This window comes from Hirundo rustica, chromosome 3 (genome assembly GCF_015227805.2).
Source record: "Hirundo rustica isolate bHirRus1 chromosome 3, bHirRus1.pri.v3, whole genome shotgun sequence".
In the NCBI taxonomy this organism is placed as follows: domain Eukaryota; kingdom Metazoa; phylum Chordata; class Aves; order Passeriformes; family Hirundinidae; genus Hirundo; species Hirundo rustica.
Window position 1 is genome coordinate 78,912,497 of NC_053452.1, and position 17,938 is coordinate 78,930,434.

The window sequence follows — 17,938 nt, forward strand, 5'->3', positions numbered from 1 at the left end:
TTGCTTCTCATAAAAACTGAAAAGCAAGAGTGTGGGAGAGACACGGGCACACAAGTAGGAAAATAACAGTTCTTGAATTCTGTCCCAACCTGAAGCCAGGATGTAGCTGGAATACCCACCAAACCCTTGGAGCTGATTAACACTTCCAGGGGCCACAGCTTAGGTTCTCTGGTACAATCAGCTTGATATTTGAAACTACTTCTGAGTTTTTTCATCAGTTCTAATAATTTGAATTTTTTTTTCTTTTATATAAGTACATTGCTACCTTAAAGGCAATCACTGTTTTCATTCAATATTTGCTTTTTTAAAATTGTCTTGAGTAGTTCAGATAAATTGATAGACGTCCCAAGATACATAATATTTTCTAGAATCAAAAGTTTCATTTAAATGAGATATATTGTCACATGCTGCTTAGTATTGATTCAGTTATAACTTAGGCTGTTCAGGATACACAAAATACATTAAAAATAAAACTCTTAAATTTAGAACTAACTCTAGTAAAATGTGACATGCTAAAGGGCTGGAAAAAGCATTTTTGTAATAGGCCTTTCTGTAAATATTTATATGTTGTTTATTAAGAGGAAAAGTTTTTAAGGTTATTCATCTGAGTTTGGTTTAATGCTGAGTAGATCTGATTGGTCTCTTGGGATTTTTATGTTCGAAAGAGATCTGAGTAGATAATTCCAGAAATGCTTCAGTAATTACTGCTATTCAGGAAACCCTACACAGTGCAAACATCAGTTGAACTATTTCATTCTGATTTTTTAGGTCTTCTGAAGTGTATAGAAATAATTGCATTTGCTCCATAGACAGCATTAACTATTTCAGCAGTCTGTGTAAAGGGAAAAAAATTCCTTTTTGCTTGCTTCTATTACATAGTGGTAAAAAAAACAATGCAAAATAGTGCAATTGTCAGTCCAAATAATAATAGGTTCTTGGAACTATGACATTTTAATATTAAATTATTTTATACAGTTGCGGACCTGAGGATTTTAGAACTTTTCTCATCTATAATGTCAAAACAGACAGTATGATCAGACAGTATGATTCTGATTTTTTTTTTTTTTATTTAATGAGACATTTTTATGTAGTCCCCAAAACTGAGGGCTTCAGGAAGAGCACCAAATCTATAGATGTCATAGTTGCACAGTGCTTGTGACCTGAGTGACTTTACTATAGCCTGACAAAAATACTTGCTTTAAATGTAATTTCTTCAAACTTTCTCTTAAAAACAGTTCCAGTTTGACACAAACCTCATTACATAAATTAAAATCCTGAGTGACATAAGTTGTGTAATTTGTAAAATCAGCATCTGAGGTTATGCAGACATAGAAAACTTTACTTGCTGTTGCGGTGTATTATTTATAGCTATGAAAATAAAGCATTATCCTTTTTCCCCCATGGTTTGAAACTGTATGATTTGTATTGCAGCTTCGACAACTGTCACGAGTAAACCATCCCAATATTGTCAAGTTATATGGAGCCTGTCTCAACCCAGTAAGTTACAGCTTATGTCAGTATTACAAAAAGTGACTAGCTTAACATATTCAAGCACAGAACATGTATTTTATAAAAAAATGTTTATTTTATATGTTTTTCATGTTTTAGCCATAATAAGGAAATACACAGATATCTAGGTTGGCTGATATTTTCAGGTATTTGTTTTTCCTTTCTATTGCTATGAAAAATAAATTCTTTCAAGAACACCCCAAATCTGTTCCTAAACACCAGTTATACTTCAGTTTTTCAAAATTTACATATGTAGTTACATTCATATCTACAGTCATATTAATTGCAAATCAATACAAAAAGGAAATGCATTATTAGTACATGACTGTGTCTTGTAAATCAGCTCCTATTTTCATACATGCAGTTTTCAGGATTTGCTTGCTTTCTGCCACAGCTGCAAACAGTCTCACAAATTCTCTAAGCAGAAGAGAGAGTACTGTGACAGGACAGATGTATCCTTAGCTAATTCTTCTTTGAGCTATCTAATTGCTTAAAATAGTGCTGCATCCCTTTTCTTTCTTGGTACTAGTGAAATTCTTTTGGCGTGGTATTTAACTAATTTTTTTTGGAAGCCACTAAAGGAATAAAGTAAAAGACACTAAACTACAGTTTGAAGACAGTATTTGCTTTTTAAGGCTAAGGAGGAGGGAGGTAATTCTTTTATTTTCTAACTCGAGCTAATTGTAAAACTGATATTTTTTTTACATGTAAATACTCGCACTTCAAACTGACTGATGTATTTTCCATTAGCCTAGGTATGGAGGCCTTTCAATTGTTCTCAAAGAACTTCTCTTTCAGTTTACAAAAGCTGTTTTCTGCCTCTGCATTGAAAGTATGCCTATTTTTGTCCCCTTCCCCCCAAAGGTTTGTCTTGTAATGGAGTATGCTGAAGGAGGTTCTCTGTACAATGGTGAGTATCATTTCAATTTCCTGGAGTTAAAGTGCTAGTATTAGGGCAAACATCATCTGAACTACAAGTTGCTTCATAAATATGTCTCCATTCTTGGAGCTATTCAGAAGCCACCTGAACACAGTCCTGGGAAACTAGCTGGAGGTGGCCTGTATGACCTGCTTGGTGGACTTCCAGAGAACTCTTCCAACTATTATGTGGTTCTTTGAAATTCTTAAAATAATTTTAAGGAGAAGGGAGTGTGCCTTTTAAAAGCTCTTTTCAGTTCGCTAGTTTGTTCTTCATAGCAGTTTCTTGTATTTTATACAAATAATTTAAGGTTTTCCAGTGGAATATCTGAAAACATTCTTCCTTAATTTGTAAATTCCCTGGGCATTTGTTTAAGCTTTTACCAGGGATAGATGAGAACAAGCAACACTTCATACTGAATTTTAACATAAATGATTATGGAAAGTGTACTAAAAAGATGGGAAATATTTTGACATTTCTGTTATTTTAACAGCCTGCAGAAGGATATTTTTAGTTGCAGTAATGATGTGTTGGTGATTACTTAGATTCCATAGAGCTTTCTGACTGGTATTTTGTTAACTCCATTGTATCTGTTGTAATATGCAATAAAGTTCTTTTTAGTTTGTGCCTTTGTTTTGCAGTGCTGCATGGTGCTGAACCTCTGCCTCATTATACTGCTGCACATGCCATGAGTTGGTGTCTGCAGTGTTCCCAAGGAGTGGCCTATCTCCACAGTATGAAACCAAAGGCTCTAATTCACAGAGACCTGAAACCACCAAAGTAGGTTTATAGTTCATTTTTCATATTTTCTTACAATTGGTATTTAAGATCATTTATAATAATCTTACTGCATTTAAAAGAGTGGTACTAACTTTTGGATGCACTGTGTTCCAAATGAAAGCTGTGCATTTGAAACTTCAGTTACGGGATGATGTTTTATGATAGAGAAAATTAACTGTATTCAGTTACTTTCTGTTAAACTGGAAAAATACCCTGTTCTTGCCCTGCATTGTGGAAGAGGATTTTATTAGGAATAGGGCTTCTTATCAGAGGCATTTAGAATCTTCCAGTTTTGGAATGGTTGTGGTGGTCGATAAGAGAGCATTGTGGGGGCTTGATTGGTTCTAATGTCATATTTAATCTGTTGCATTAGAGCTCTTTCGCCACATGGCCATCTTCCTTTATCCCCTCATTCTGCCTGCTCTCCTACCCCTGCAAGATGCTCCCATCACTTTCCATTGAAACAAAATTTAATAGTTTTCTACCCAGTCAGTTTGTTATCTGACTCATTTTACAGCTTCAGATCTGGCTCCACAGGTTAGATAGAAACAGATATTTAAGGATCAGCATAATCATCCCTTTTGGTAGTAATCTGCAGTTATTACCAGGTAAAATTATAGCATGAAGCCACAGTTTAAATTTTTAGTTCTTTCTTGTATTCCCCAGTTTTGATTTAGAGAGTTGTTCACATGTAACTTCAAGTGCTTCCATTTTAATAAACAGCTACATTGACTAACATTAGTGGGAATCATGATTGTTCTTCTTTTGGTAAAACTATTACAGCACTTGTTGGTTTTCAGCCCCTGGTATCTGAAAGTCTGCTTTTGTCAATATATTCTTAGTGGTTTACTTTGGCTAAAGGTATTTATTTAAAATATACCATGTAGAAATATTAACAAATTACAGCATATACTGGATTACTTTAAAATATGTAATATGTTCACATTAGACACAAATGACCTTCTGTATTTCCCATATTATAAAACAAATTGTCAAGATAGAAAGCTAAAGAGATTCACCTGTATTAGAATGATAGTTGTTGGGATTAAAAAAAAAAATCAGTGGTTTGTTATCAGACTATTTTATTCTACAATTTTAATATCCTTTTTTTTTGTTTGACAGTTTGCTTTTGGTAGCTGGGGGGACAGTTCTAAAAATCTGTGACTTTGGTACAGCCTGTGATATTCAAACACACATGACCAACAACAAAGGAAGTGCTGCTTGGATGGCACCTGAAGTTTTTGAAGGTAATAAAAATTCAGCGTTAATGTTAAGTTTTCTTTATAGGGATGCAAATGTGAATTAATGTGATGTAAGAATAAGAACATCATGTAGTCTTTAAAATAAAGTTTACTAAAGTTTGAGGTAACAACGGAAAGAGTTTTGGCAGAAGTCTAACTTTTTTTTTTTTTAATCTGTATGAGGTTTTTTTTAATCTGTATGTTGTCAAATAATTGTGCAGAGGTTTGAAGAGCAGCACTGACCCAACTCTCTCATGTTAATATTAGACATTTAGTACGTGAAGATGTTGAACCTTTATTTGTCATTGCTGAGATTTACATAAGGAGTACCTTTAGACAGCTTCAGTTCCTTATTTTGTAAGTAAGTAAAATATAGCCAGAGGGCTCTTTCCCCACAATTTTCCTGTTTCTAAGATTCTTAAATGATTTCAAACTCTGCTGTCATTTAAATACACTGCCATTACTTTCCCTCCCTACTCTGATCGGCTTTTAATTTTAGAATATCCATTAGAGTCTCTAAATTGAACATAAATGCCTTTTTTTTTTGATCCCCCATTTTTCTTGTAACTCTCATCTTCATCTGCTTTTTGTGTAATCTAGAGATTTGATGTACTTCCTCTTTCCTACATACTGAGGAACTTGTTAATACCAGTTAATTTGGTTAAGTAGGAAAACAAGCTATTTCTTGGAGTGTAATTGGGGAAGACTGATGATACTTGATAATTAGATACCTATAATTGCTGCATTATCAAAAAAAAATCCCATAGATGCTGAATTGCAGATTAAACACTGTTTAACCTGTCTGTACCTTAATTATCAATGCAATTTAGCAATAATCTGGAAAAATCATCCTCCTTCTTCAGGAGGCTGGTGTCCTTGATTTGATATATTTGGCAAGTGCCTATGTGCAGCAGTGGTTTCCCAGATTCTGGATCCAAATGGCCTCTTTTCTTTTACTGCCCTTATTCCAGAGACTGTCCATATACAGTTTTAGAATCCCTCCCAAACATTACCTTTGGAACTTTTCTGCTGAAGATGCCAGTTTCTTCCACATATTGCTTAGAGTACCAACCCAGTAAAACAAGGATTATTTGTTTCACTCTGATGGCTGGAAATTTTCTGTTATGTCATTTTATATTCAGGCACTTTCTCTGTTTTTTTAGCCAGGACTGTTTCTTTTCTTAACACTAGTTTATTAAAACAATTAAACATTATGAACATTAAAATAAAAAGGAGGTTTTTTTCCTTTTAGCAATAAGCAATTGAACAATCAGTGTTAAAGCTAGATTTTTTTGGTGAAAAATCTTAATCTAAAATGGATGTAAATAAGTGTATTGTAGTAGGGATTTACAGTTCCTGTCCTAGTTTCTCTGGTGTATGAATCCAGCAATGTAGAATGAAGAAATCTTGTACTGCAGTTATTGTTGGACAGCAGCAAGAAGCCTTCAGTTTACAGTTGTTTTTATGTACTTATAACTGAAAGCATTTACTGATAAATAGACAAATCATTATAAAAATGTCAAAGTTGTTAAAATATTCTTTGCTTGTGTTACTGCATCAGAATTCAACAATGGAGTAAAGGCTAATATTAACTTGGTGCTGTTCTAGTACTGAGGTTTCTAGATGAGAACAGTAAAGGCATGAAAAGCATCCATTGCAGAACATGGCGCTTATTGAAGTAGTTGCAGTAATATAAAGATTTTCCCCCCATTTTAAATATTAGGGCGCCTAAAGCCTTGTACAGCTCAAATAATCTAAGCAAAAATAATACGATATAGATCAGAATGAAGCAAAAGAGAGCAATTCCAATATCAGAACTCCCATTAGAAGAAACCATTAAAAAAAAATAAAATCACTTTGATAAAATAGGATAACTTGAGGAATTAATGTGTCTGTCCAATCAAAGTCTCTTACATAAGGGAACAATACAGAATACTGTCTCACTTCTTTTGGACTCTCACTTTTCAGAATTCATCCAAGACTTCTCAGCCGCCAAGTAGAATTTCATTGCTCAAATAGGGGAATAAGCACTACTTTAGTTTCATAAGCTATGTGTTACAGAAGTGCTGTGACTGCATAGATGAGACTGTTTTGCTTCCCTTTGTGATCTGCCATTTTTTACATGACTTTTTTCCCCCAGCATCTTTGAAAATAAGCCGACTGATAAAGCTGACTTTGTTTTTCTTCTTACCTTTTGAACTCATTAGCCACTTTCAGCTACTTTGATAGAGGTGTAAAGAGTTTTTGAGATCCACATCCTTAGAGAGTTTTGTAAAGTCCAAATTAGTGTCTTCACTTAAAGAGGACTTGTGGTTCATGCTGCAGCCTCTTTCTTGTGTTTGTCTTGCAAACTGGCTAGACTGCAAGAACTGGCCAGACAGAGAACAGGCTGTTTGCCTTGCATGGTTTGTCAGAGGTATGGGGGCAGAGGAAGTTGGCTCACAGGTAGTGGATGGAGCTTCTTGCAACTGTTGCTGTATGATGGGTATTCACATGAAACTAGACTTCTTTAATTCCACTGAGATGATTTGTCTAAATAATGCTTTCTGATTAGGTATAAACAAAAAAAATCTCTTGGCCACTGTATGCCAATTTTAATCCTTGTTTGAAGATAGATGAGCAAATCTCCTATAAGTTATATTCACACATTTATTCTCATATCATTAGCCATTCACCTATCTTACTAGCGTTTGCACGAGTTACGGTTACAAAGCATACATTCTTTCTTTGTAGCCTCTGAACATTTTTATTTATTATTTTATGTCACGTAAGGTGCTGCCTTCAGCACCTTAGGAGTCTTAGGTATACTGAAATTCTGGTCAAAGAATTTTAATTAAGTAGTGACATTACAAAAGAATAAGAATAATAAACTAGGAGGAAATCAGATTGTGAGAAATTGAGGACTCTCCTGAGCTTGTTCATATGGTAACTTAGTTCTTCTGAAGACCTGTAATTAATAAAGAGTAATGGATGGCAGATATTACGGGCTGGCATATTGTCGCTAAGGCTGGAAGAAGTGAATTGAAGAATATTTAGAGGAAACAAAAATAATCAATTGATCACGAAAGCAACAGGGTTTTTTGACCTAATAAATTGTGGTTTATTATTAAGGAAACTGATGAATTTTATCATTTCAAGATAACTCCAAGGATGGATTCCCAGAGAGAGGCATTCTTAACAGTCATACTGTCATGTGATTTCTGACTTAAGTTAGCATGAATCAGCCAGCTTTAGAAATCAGGGGTTTTTCAGCATAATAAATGTGAAGTGAAAGTAAGTATGTAAAGCTATTTATTTATTGGAACAAGCTGCCCAGGGGAGTCATGGAATCACCATCCCTAGAAGCATTGAAGAAACTACTCATCGTGGCACTTAGTGCCACTTGATTAGTTGACATTGTGGTGTTTAGTCAAAGGTTGGATTCAGTGATCTTGGAGGTCTTTTCCAACCTGATTCTATCTGCTCAAACTATATTTCTTTTTAATGTGTTACAAAGAAAAGAGTCAAATGACATTGATGGCTTTCTTCCAGGTAGCAATTACAGTGAAAAATGTGACGTTTTCAGTTGGGGTATTATTCTCTGGGAGGTAATCACCCGCAGGAAACCTTTTGATGAGATTGGTGGTCCCGCTTTCCGAATAATGTGGGCAGTTCACAATGGTGAGTTGAAAATACTTTTCAACTTTTACTTTATTGAAAAATAATGCGTTTGAAGTTGTGTATATGACCTATAAATTTGCTAAACACCCTTAGCTATACAGTTGTAAATTACTAGTGTTTCTGGTTTTTGCTTCATTAAATATGCATTTTTGTCACAAAGACGTAGTTAGACACTGCCACTTTTGTGTCAGTGTGGGTTTTGGGTTACTTGACTGCTACAGTGCTTGTAACTGGTCTATGAACAAAGAAAGATTAAGAGCTGTGTCCTCATTATTACAACACTGCATTTTATAAGTAATCTGAGAAAAAGCTCTTACCTGGCTGAATGATAATTTTATGAGCTACATTGTTGTTCTTTTATATTTTTTTTTAATTGAACCATCTACAAGAAATGTGTAATTTTAAGTCATTTAACGTGTGTTTAGAAATGTTAGAAGCTATGAGGCCTCATTCAGGGCCACTAGTCATTAAAAATGTTACTTTTGTTTTTCATCTGTAGTGGTTTGGAGTTTGATTTGTGTTTTGTTTTGTTCTTTTTTATTCTGCTTTTGAATGGTTTTATCTTTATAGCTAGGTACCTGCACTCTACTGTGCTAAGTAGTATACAGAACAGATTTTCAGGAGCTTTCTTTCAACCAGTGGTGTAACATTGGTCAGTGTAGTAGACTGTAGTATCTTCATGCTAGAAGTGTAACTTTTTTACTGCTGTGTTTTTAGGTACCATGGCAGATCAATTTTTTGAGTAATAAAGTAATGATAGTGAAATAGTTCAGTGAATGTCTGCAAAGAGTTTCTGCCATTTGTGAGAGACAACATCAAAGCAAGCGCCAGCATTTTAGAAGAGAAAATTTACAAGCAGTGAAGGCTGGTATTCTGTCTGAATGTCATTGCTTCAGTAGTAAATGATAGAAACATAAGGTGAGCACAGGCATATCCTGTTCAAAGAAGAGAATGGGACAGACAGTGATAGAATCAATTAATATTATAGTCTTAAAAATGCACAGAGAGATGTTTGCAAATACCATTTTTGAATGAGGAAAGAGATCCTACACTTTTTCAAGGATACTAGACATTGAGATTAGGAGTGATAAGTGCCTTGCATAAAAGCATTAACTGTAAAACTAAGTGTAAATCAGGAAGCCTCAGTGAGGTGTGGGAGTATACTTTAAAATTCCCTATCTCTACCTACTTTTGCTTTAAAATTTTACCCTTTTTATTTTTTCCATTTTCTTTTTCCTTCTTAAGAAGGAAGTGTTAGTGCACTTCATCTCACTTAAAACTGTTGTGGCATTCTTATTTCATGTATTACTTGTTCTCTTGAATATATTCTTAAATACTTACTGCTTTCTTGGCAAACCATCACTGTGTCTCATATATCAAACACATCTCGTTGTCCATTAATTGTTCTCATTGAAATTGTAATAAGAGGAGGAACTTGAAGCAAAAACCAGCTGAATAGTTATACGTTAGTCGAAATAAAATGTTACTAAAAATTAGTATAGACCATGAAAAAGTCACACAAAATTGGAAGTTCCAGTGCCTAATAATTTTTCTGGATGTTCTTAGGAGCAAAATCAGCTTTCAAAAGTACTTCAAGACTTTGGGGGTTTTTTCTCTCTCTTTTTTTTTTTTTTGGCTTTTTGTTTTTTGGTTTGGTTTGGGGTTGTGGGGTTTTTTTTGTATTTTTGGTGGTGGTTTTGGTTTTTGTTTGGGATTTTTTTGGGTTTTTTTGTTGTTATGTTGGTTGGTTGGTTGATTGGTTTGGGGTTTTTTTTCCTTGTGAATACAGCATTAGGAACCAAAGACTGTTACTACTTGTTTCCCAGTTTGGCCAAGAACTTCATTCTTCAGAAAGAAGTAGCATTTCTTTAGCCTTTGTAATATGCTATATTTGGTCAGTCAGTGAATGTATTCAAACCTGTACTGAGGGAAAAGTTTAATTTTTTTCTACTGCTGTTGTGTAGTGCAAATGAACTTTTCTTGTCAGTTTTTGTTTGTAAGAGAGAAAATTAAGTACAAGCCAGTTCATCCAGACTGCAATTAACTCTGCATTTTCCTTTATTTACTTAGCACAATACTGGAAAGAGATCAGACACTCTCAGTTGTTTCAGAGTCTGTTTAAAAAATTTAAGGTGTCTTCTAATTTCAATTGCAGGTACTCGGCCACCACTGATCAAAAATCTACCTAAACCAATTGAGAGTTTAATGACCCGCTGTTGGTCCAAGGATCCCTCACAACGGCCATCCATGGAGGAAATCGTTAAAATAATGACACACTTGATGCGGGTATAAAAATTTGCTTAAGTGTTTTAATCATTTCTTAAAGTATTGAGCTGAGAAATTGATTTACAAAAGGTATGCCTTTCATCCCACTCCAAAGGTGGGCCTGTGTATTTTCTTTTGCGCCTCTTTCTTTTTGACAAAAATTGTCAAATTATTGTAGTAGAGAAGGGAAATAATTTGTCTTTTATATCTATATATAGATATGTATAAATATATAGATATGCCCTCTTTGGAGGGGTATAATAACTCATAATAGATTTGAAAAAATAAAGTCATAGGTGTATCGAATGTATTAAATTATGAAAAATAATTGTATTCATTTCTCTTCTAAATAAATTGTTATAAATGTAATATATAATTTACACTTAAAAATTATGAGGCAGTATTTAAATAATTTAAAAACTATTGTTAATTACTTTATCAAATAATTACTGCTTTTTCACAGTACTTTCCAGGAGCTGATGAACCTCTGCAGTATCCTTGCCAATATTCAGACGAAGGCCAAAGCAACTCTGCCACTAGCACAGGTACATTTGTATAAGTTAGAGAGAAAGAACAGCAACATGAAATGATGCAGATAGATTATAAAACACATTCTTACATTGATTTTGAACTCAAGATGGAAAAGATTTCCAAAACCTTTAGCATCAGCAGACCCTATTTATTTTGTTAATACCTCATAACACATCATATTTAGTGTCCTCAGTCAAATGGTTTTTCTGAAGTGTACATGTAATGAAGAAAAAGCTTATAATAAAAGCCGTCTCCAAATGCCCATGTTTAATGTCTCCATTTTTCCCCATGAGCGTTGCTTGCAATTGACACCCTTGTACTCATATGTAATGTTTAGGAGTTGTCAGTTTAGAATTTTTCACTGTTCTTGAAAGCTGCACTGCTTTAAGTTGCAATCTCCACAATTTAAGCTTGCATTTGTTTTATAAGTTGTCGTAAACTCAGTAATTTAAAATAAGTGCAAGAAAAATCACTAGAAGGGTGGATGGAACAAAATGTAGGCTAGATTTTCAGGTAGTTTTGCCCTCAAAGAAATCCTTTAATAATAAAAGAAAAAGATTATTCCTTTTCCTCATTGTTTAGAGTACATTTTTTTCCATTTAAGTAGTTTTTAATCTTGTGTGTCTTCAGCTTCCAGTGGTTTTTAATCTTACGTGTCTTCAGCTTCCTCTGCTTGGTTTGATTATTTTCTCTCTCCAAAGAAATTGCTGCTACTTTGGATAAAGCCTCACTAGCTACTTTGCAGCTTAGTGACCTTTATATTAACAAAACCTTTGCAGCTTTAGCATTTCACTGATTTTACTAGTTTTTCTCCATCTCTCAGCACGTGATTTTAAGACATAATTTATCACTTCAAACTGTGAATATATATTGGCTGATATTTTCAGGTATTTGTGCTCCTCTGTGGTTAATGATGGTCTTTGTCATTTTTTTGTGAATGAGGTTGCTGTTAATATAACAGCTACCCTAACAATTTCAAAGAGTGGTAAAGATTGACTTCAGAATGTTATCATAATAGTTAGTTACATACTCTTTTTTCACTCTTCTTGCTGCTTACACTAATTGCTCCGTAGCAATCTTGCAACTGGTCTTTCATTAAAAGTTTTGAAGTGTTGCTTTAAAGGCAAGTTATAGTTTTGAGAGCTTTCCTATGAAGAGACGTGCTTCAGTACTTTTATTGGACATTCTTAAATGCTTTTTCTTGTTACTGGTTTCTAGGTTCATTCATGGACATCACTTCTACAAACACAAGTAACAAGAGCGATGCCAACATGGAACCAAGTGACTTCCAAGGAGCTTCTACCAATGACACTATTAAACGTTTGGAATCAAAACTGGCGCAGCAAATCAAAAATACGGCCAAGCAGCCGGTAAGCCAATGTGTGCGATTTTGAACCACAGTAACAAAATGGACATGGGTAGACATAAGTGTTGTATCTTCTCTGAAATGTGTGTCCTCATTCAAAACAGTGCAAAATTTGATCCAGTTAGTTATAGGAGAAGAATATGAAAGGAGACGGAAAAATGTTGTATGATTCCAAAAAGGTAAACTGGAAGGCTCTAGTAAGATCTCCAATGAAATGTAAAGAACAGTTCATTGTATTTAAAGGGATTTATTACATTAAAAAGATATGTTTGAAAATTGCTGCCTTAATTTATAACCTAAATATTAGTGTGATGTGAAAGGATTAAACACTTAGGTGAACTTTGAAAATACCTTGGTTTATTTCAAGTAGAATGCAAAAACACAAAGATTCTCTTATGACAGTATTGGCCTAATTCTGCTGATCTTTTTATCTGTGTGAAGTTAGATTATTTTCAAAGCTGCAGATATTTCATTTGTAGATACCAATAATAGCTAAATTATTGCCATTTATTGTGTTACAAATTTTAAATCTTGTCACTTTGAAAATGCACATTGAAGAAATAATTTTCTATTTACAAAATGTGACTGTTAAACAGGGTGATCCTGGCCGTTTGAGTTTACCCCCATCTCGTGGGAGCAGTGTTGAGAGCTTGTCAGAGGTTCGCGCACGACCACCGTCAGCCCTTGTTTCCGGAGAAGCCAAAAGGATGAGTGCTGACATGTCTGAAATAGAAGCAAGAATAGCTTCCATCACAGGTAAAATTTAATGATGTTTGGGGAGTAGACTAAGGAGTTGGAAATTAAAAAAGGAAGAAGGAAATTGTAAAACGTGCATAGCCTTACAGAAAGTTGACAAGAGTAGCCATATGAAAATACTTAAGCTATTCCTGTACTCTTGATTGTCCCTTATTAATTGTGGGAGGGAATTGCCTTTATTTATGGTTATACACTCAGCAAGACTTGAGTATTTTGAGTATTTTAAAGGTTTTAGAGATTTTGGTGAATGAGATTTTTACCTTTTTAAAAACTGCATTATGAGACTTTTAAGTATCAGTCCTATTCCAAATGCACAACTTTCTCCTTTTTATTTGAAATAGTGTTATTGCATCTCTGCTAGCATAATTATTTATATAATAACATTTTCTTCATGGTTGTCTCTGTAATACTTTTGAAATTAAGAGGTAGGTGTAAAGTTCAGCATGTTCCCAAATAAGTTTAAAAATCTACTTTTACAGATTTCAGAATGGGAAACATAATTAGATTTTATTCACCAGGTTAAAAAAGCATTGTCTTTTGTTAAAAAAACAGCTACAGGTGTTTTGCCAGGTTTCCTTCAGATATAAGCTGTCATTTCTAAACATTAAATCATTGAGAGAATTAGAATTCATCTGTAAGTATACATATATAATTTTATGGTGAAAGCAATTTTGACTCATCTCTGAGGAGTGAATTAATAAAAATGCGTACACTTGGCAAACACTTTCTTGTCTCTTTTCTTCATCAAAGATATTGCTTGTTAATATATGTAAACTTCAGGTTTTAAGTTTCATGTGTGAAAGTTTTTTGTGTTATGGCATATAACCACAGATTTAAATAATTAAACAAAATTACTTTGGTTAGTTCAGGGTTATTTAGCTGTTTGGGTATTTTTCTACCAATATGAAAATTAGGGTAAGCGAGGAGCTGCAATTAATAAGGAATTACACATCAAAATTCTGGCTTTCTTGTGCACCATGGCTATTTCATTTTCATTCTCCATTGCGTTATGATTACTTGAGGATCTTATTTTATTAAATACTAAGGTACTGAAATAATATTTATCTTTCCCTAAATTCTTTTTACTTTCATGTTTTTATTTGAAAGCTTTATTCCAAATTCTGTCTTTTGTATTGTCAGTCTTTGACTGGATGACTGTGTAGCACATCTCACCCAGAATATCTCTAAAGGTTTCTTAATACAGAAGGCAGCTGTGTACTTACCTGGTAATAACACCATACAGGTTTTATTTTAAAACGTGTCAGGGCTCACTTTAGTCACTGACATTCTTAATGTAACTTTCTGACATTAGCAGAGATAACCCCCCTTTGTATGAGTTTTTAATTTTCCGAGTTTGTCTTTTTTAAGTACATTGCTCTGAAATAATAATTATTATTCAGAATAATCTAAGGGCTTTGGGTTGTTTGTTTTTGGGGTTTTTTTTTGTTACGACTTTAGGGTTTCTTTTTCTTCAAATAAAGGTAATATTGAACATACTGTTTATGGTTTGGGGTTCTTTCAGTATTTTTTTGCGAAATCACTTCATGCAGTAGTGGACTATGAGAAATGAGGTCAAGCACATCTGACTGTAACTTTTTCAAAAAGAGATGAAACAGTACTCTATTGGTTTTGGTTTCTTTTTTTAATCTTTTTAACTGTGTGACAGAAATAATATGCTGTGAACCTGAAAAAAAAAAGCATGGCTGGGTGAGGATTTGGCTGTTGTTAAATCAGGTTGAAAATTATTTAATCTTGTTCCATCATCCTCTAGATCAAATGCAAGAGTAAGTCATGTAATGCACATCACCATTACTCAGTGCGATGAGTATACTACATCGTTTACCTTTGGGAGACGTATTCAGATTTTTCTCTAAATAGGGACAATTTATCTTAAACTACAGAAGTGGTAAAATAAAAAAAATTTAAAAAGTATTGTTAGATTTTATTTCAAAGTGTTTAACATTTCTTGAACATTATTCAAAAATAAGAAAGTTGGTAGTTATATTCAGTTTTCAAACCAAAAAATCTTCACTAGTAGGACAAAAGAGTAACTGGCAGGACTGATTGTCAAATGTAATAAAAGTAAGCATTTTTTCAGAGGCAGATGAGATTTGCTTTGAAAGGAAGTGATTTAAAGAAACAGAAGTACCTAGCTATAAGTTTTAAATAAAATAATTTGTACCCAGTGCTAAAGAGAAAATATTAGTTAAATTCAGGCAATCAAGATTTTTTTCTGAATATACAGGTGAATTGAAATAATTTAATTTGTTCTCTGTTCGGATAATTACATTTGGTTTTCCCTTCTGTGTTGCCATGCTGCTTTCTGTGTTTGACTTTTGTGTTGCTAACTATAACTAATTACACCGTGTTGTAATGATGGCTAGTTCTGCATTTTTTGCTTTTTAACAGTTGCTTTACTATGTGTAAGCATGAGTGGAAGGCAATGCAGTTTATTCTGCATGACACATTTTTGCATGAACTCTAGTTTAACCAAGTATATGAACAATGCAGTATTAGGAATTTAATAATTTTGCTCTTGCCATTTTAGTGTTTTGCATGTGTATTGTATATGTGTATTTTTTCAGCCTATTCCAAGCCTAAACGAGGCCATCGTAAAACTGCTTCATTTGGCAACATTCTGGATGTCCCTGAGATCATCATACCAGGTATCGCAGACCAGGTGAACGGGTCAATTGGTTAAGATGCCGGAATAATGATCAGACTGCTAAAATACTTCTTGCTCCAGTTGCTTTAGGACAGGCCCAGAAATTATCCCACTAAATTTTTCATAATGCTTCAGTAAAGAGGAGCATGATATTTTATTACAGACTTACTTTTATCAGTAGATTGATTATTCAGTCTTCTAATTCAAATTTACTTCTACTGATAAAGTACTTTTTCCCTTAACGATCTTGATGTTCAGAGTCATCTTATAGAGGAAAACTATATATGCAGTCTTGTATGATTTGGTGAAAATAGACCTTAATTGAAAAATTCCTGTCTAGGTAATTGTTTTGCCCTGATTTTGTTGTGTTTGGGCTCCCATTTTTAATCAGATAATAGTAGAACAGAAAAATAAGATAGATTATGTACAGAACTCTAAATCCATGTGATATTTGTGATTAAAACATTAACAGCCTCTGTAATTCTTATATTTGACTACACTTTTCTAGGGCTAAAATGTGTGTGCATAAGGTATTGCTGTTGTATTTAAGTTAATGCAGACTAAAGTTACTAGAGGAGGCTTCTAATAGGAAAAAAAATAATATAATCAGGCGCCATGGATAGGAATATCATTTGAGACTTTAATGAACAATTCCTATGTATCCCAAGTCTTTTTTTAGTTAGTAGCAAGATGTTTTTCTTTCTTTCATTTCATACTTCTCAAAGCCTAAAAATACGTATAATCCACCCAGACTGTGATAGGCATACCATTAACAGTATATAAGTCACTTCAAAATGATATATCAGGGGCAGGAAATGCAAGTGATAGTATCTAGAAATCCACTAAAAACTGTGGCCCTCCTATTCTAAATTCCTGTCATCTGAGGAAGTTTCCTAGTAAATCTTTATATTGTTAGGTATTATCAAGTTGAATGCAAAAGATAATTTTGTACAAAAGTTTCTTTCAAATAACTTTATTGAAGATTACAGTAAAAATACAGAATGTGAAAAGAGAAATAGCACCTATTAAAAGAGAAATAGCACCTATTAAAAGAAAACCTCTTTGGCACTAAGTCTAACAAATTGGCAAAAAAGTTTGCTAGAGGAGCTTTTTGCTGTAACTTTCAAGCAGTCCTGGCCTGCACTGACAGAAATTAAATTTTGAGAAAGCAAGGAAAGCGAAAGTGAAGACATCTGTCCAGTTTCAGTGTTAACTCATGATGATACCCTGGTAAATAACCTCTAGAAGCTAATGAGTGCCTCTTGTCTCTGTACACTGCCCATAGCAACACTGAGACTTCCAAGAAACCAAGTTCCAAGAAACCTTGAAACTTTTAGGCAATAATGAAGAAGTCAGTGAAATAAAATAGCATGTTGTTTCCACAAAGCAGATTGTACCAGTCTAGTGATTTCTTAGTTAGGAGGAGGCAGTCATTAAACATTCTTCACCTGGTCCAATTGAACTTGGCAGGATGGGAATTTCAAGATAATTTGGAATACGTATGAAAGAAATAGAAACCTATAGAAATAAAATAAAAAGTATAGGGTTGGAGCAAGCATATTAATGAGTTTTCTCAACATTTTCTCCTAAGGTATATAAGTCAAATGAGCGATAATAAAATTCCTTGTTAATGCTTTATCAGAAGCAACTATTCATTAAGGGGAGGATTAGAATATCACAAATGGAGAATTTTGCTGTGACTGAATAGAAACAGGGTAAAATCCAGGGTCATGCACTAACAGCAGTTTCTATTAATAAGATGATTTGGGACCATAGCACATGCATGCAGATTTATCCCGGGTAGTATGAGCCACGAATCTAATGCACTTGTGAAAAACAGTGAAATCTTAAGGTTCATTTCCAGGAAAGATAAAGAAGCACTGACACTATTACTGGCCCTTGCTGAGTTTGAATTAGGAATTGAACGTACTGTTCTGGTCAGCCATATAAAAGACACATACATGCACTCAAATAATATGAAGAAGAGTTACTAGGATAAGAGGGGTATAGAGAGTATAAAAGCGAATCTGAAGGCATGGCTTTTTTTAGCTCACAAAATGAAAGCTGAGAATGAATAATTATTTTCTATAGATGAATCTGCAGTTAAAAATTAGGAAGAGATAAATACTTAAGCTAAAAGACGTATTGGCACTACTGAAAAAATATGTAAATTGTCTGCAAATAAATCTGGGGTTTACATTGCAAGTTTTCCAGTCGTCAGAACGGCTTTCCGGTAACAATCCCAA

The 17,938-nt window shown here is 33.9% G+C and overlaps 1 protein-coding gene across 12 annotated transcripts in view; it reads left to right on the forward strand.

Annotated features, from left to right (window-relative positions):
- MAP3K7 (mitogen-activated protein kinase kinase kinase 7) overlaps positions 1-17,938 on the forward strand; it is a 47,845-nt gene that overhangs the window by 13,034 nt on the left and 16,873 nt on the right. For 4 of the 12 annotated variants that reach the window (XM_058419719.1, XM_058419721.1, XM_058419720.1 and 1 more), the window contains exons 3-13: positions 1,432-1,497; positions 2,374-2,419; positions 3,070-3,208; positions 4,331-4,455; positions 7,981-8,109; positions 10,265-10,395; positions 10,838-10,919; positions 12,124-12,275; positions 12,868-13,027; positions 15,412-15,450; positions 15,613-15,693. In XM_058419719.1, coding sequence (XP_058275702.1) covers positions 1,432-1,497; positions 2,374-2,419; positions 3,070-3,208; positions 4,331-4,455; positions 7,981-8,109; positions 10,265-10,395; positions 10,838-10,919; positions 12,124-12,275; positions 12,868-13,027; positions 15,412-15,450; positions 15,613-15,693 — 1,150 coding nt within the window. Of the gene's footprint in view, positions 1-1,431; positions 1,498-2,373; positions 2,420-3,049; positions 3,209-4,330; positions 4,456-7,980; positions 8,110-10,264; positions 10,396-10,837; positions 10,920-12,123; positions 12,276-12,867; positions 13,028-15,411; positions 15,451-15,612; positions 15,694-17,938 lie in introns of those variants that run through there. The other 8 variants (XM_040058290.2, XM_040058291.2, XM_040058296.2 and 5 more) reach the window with 3 other exon arrangements.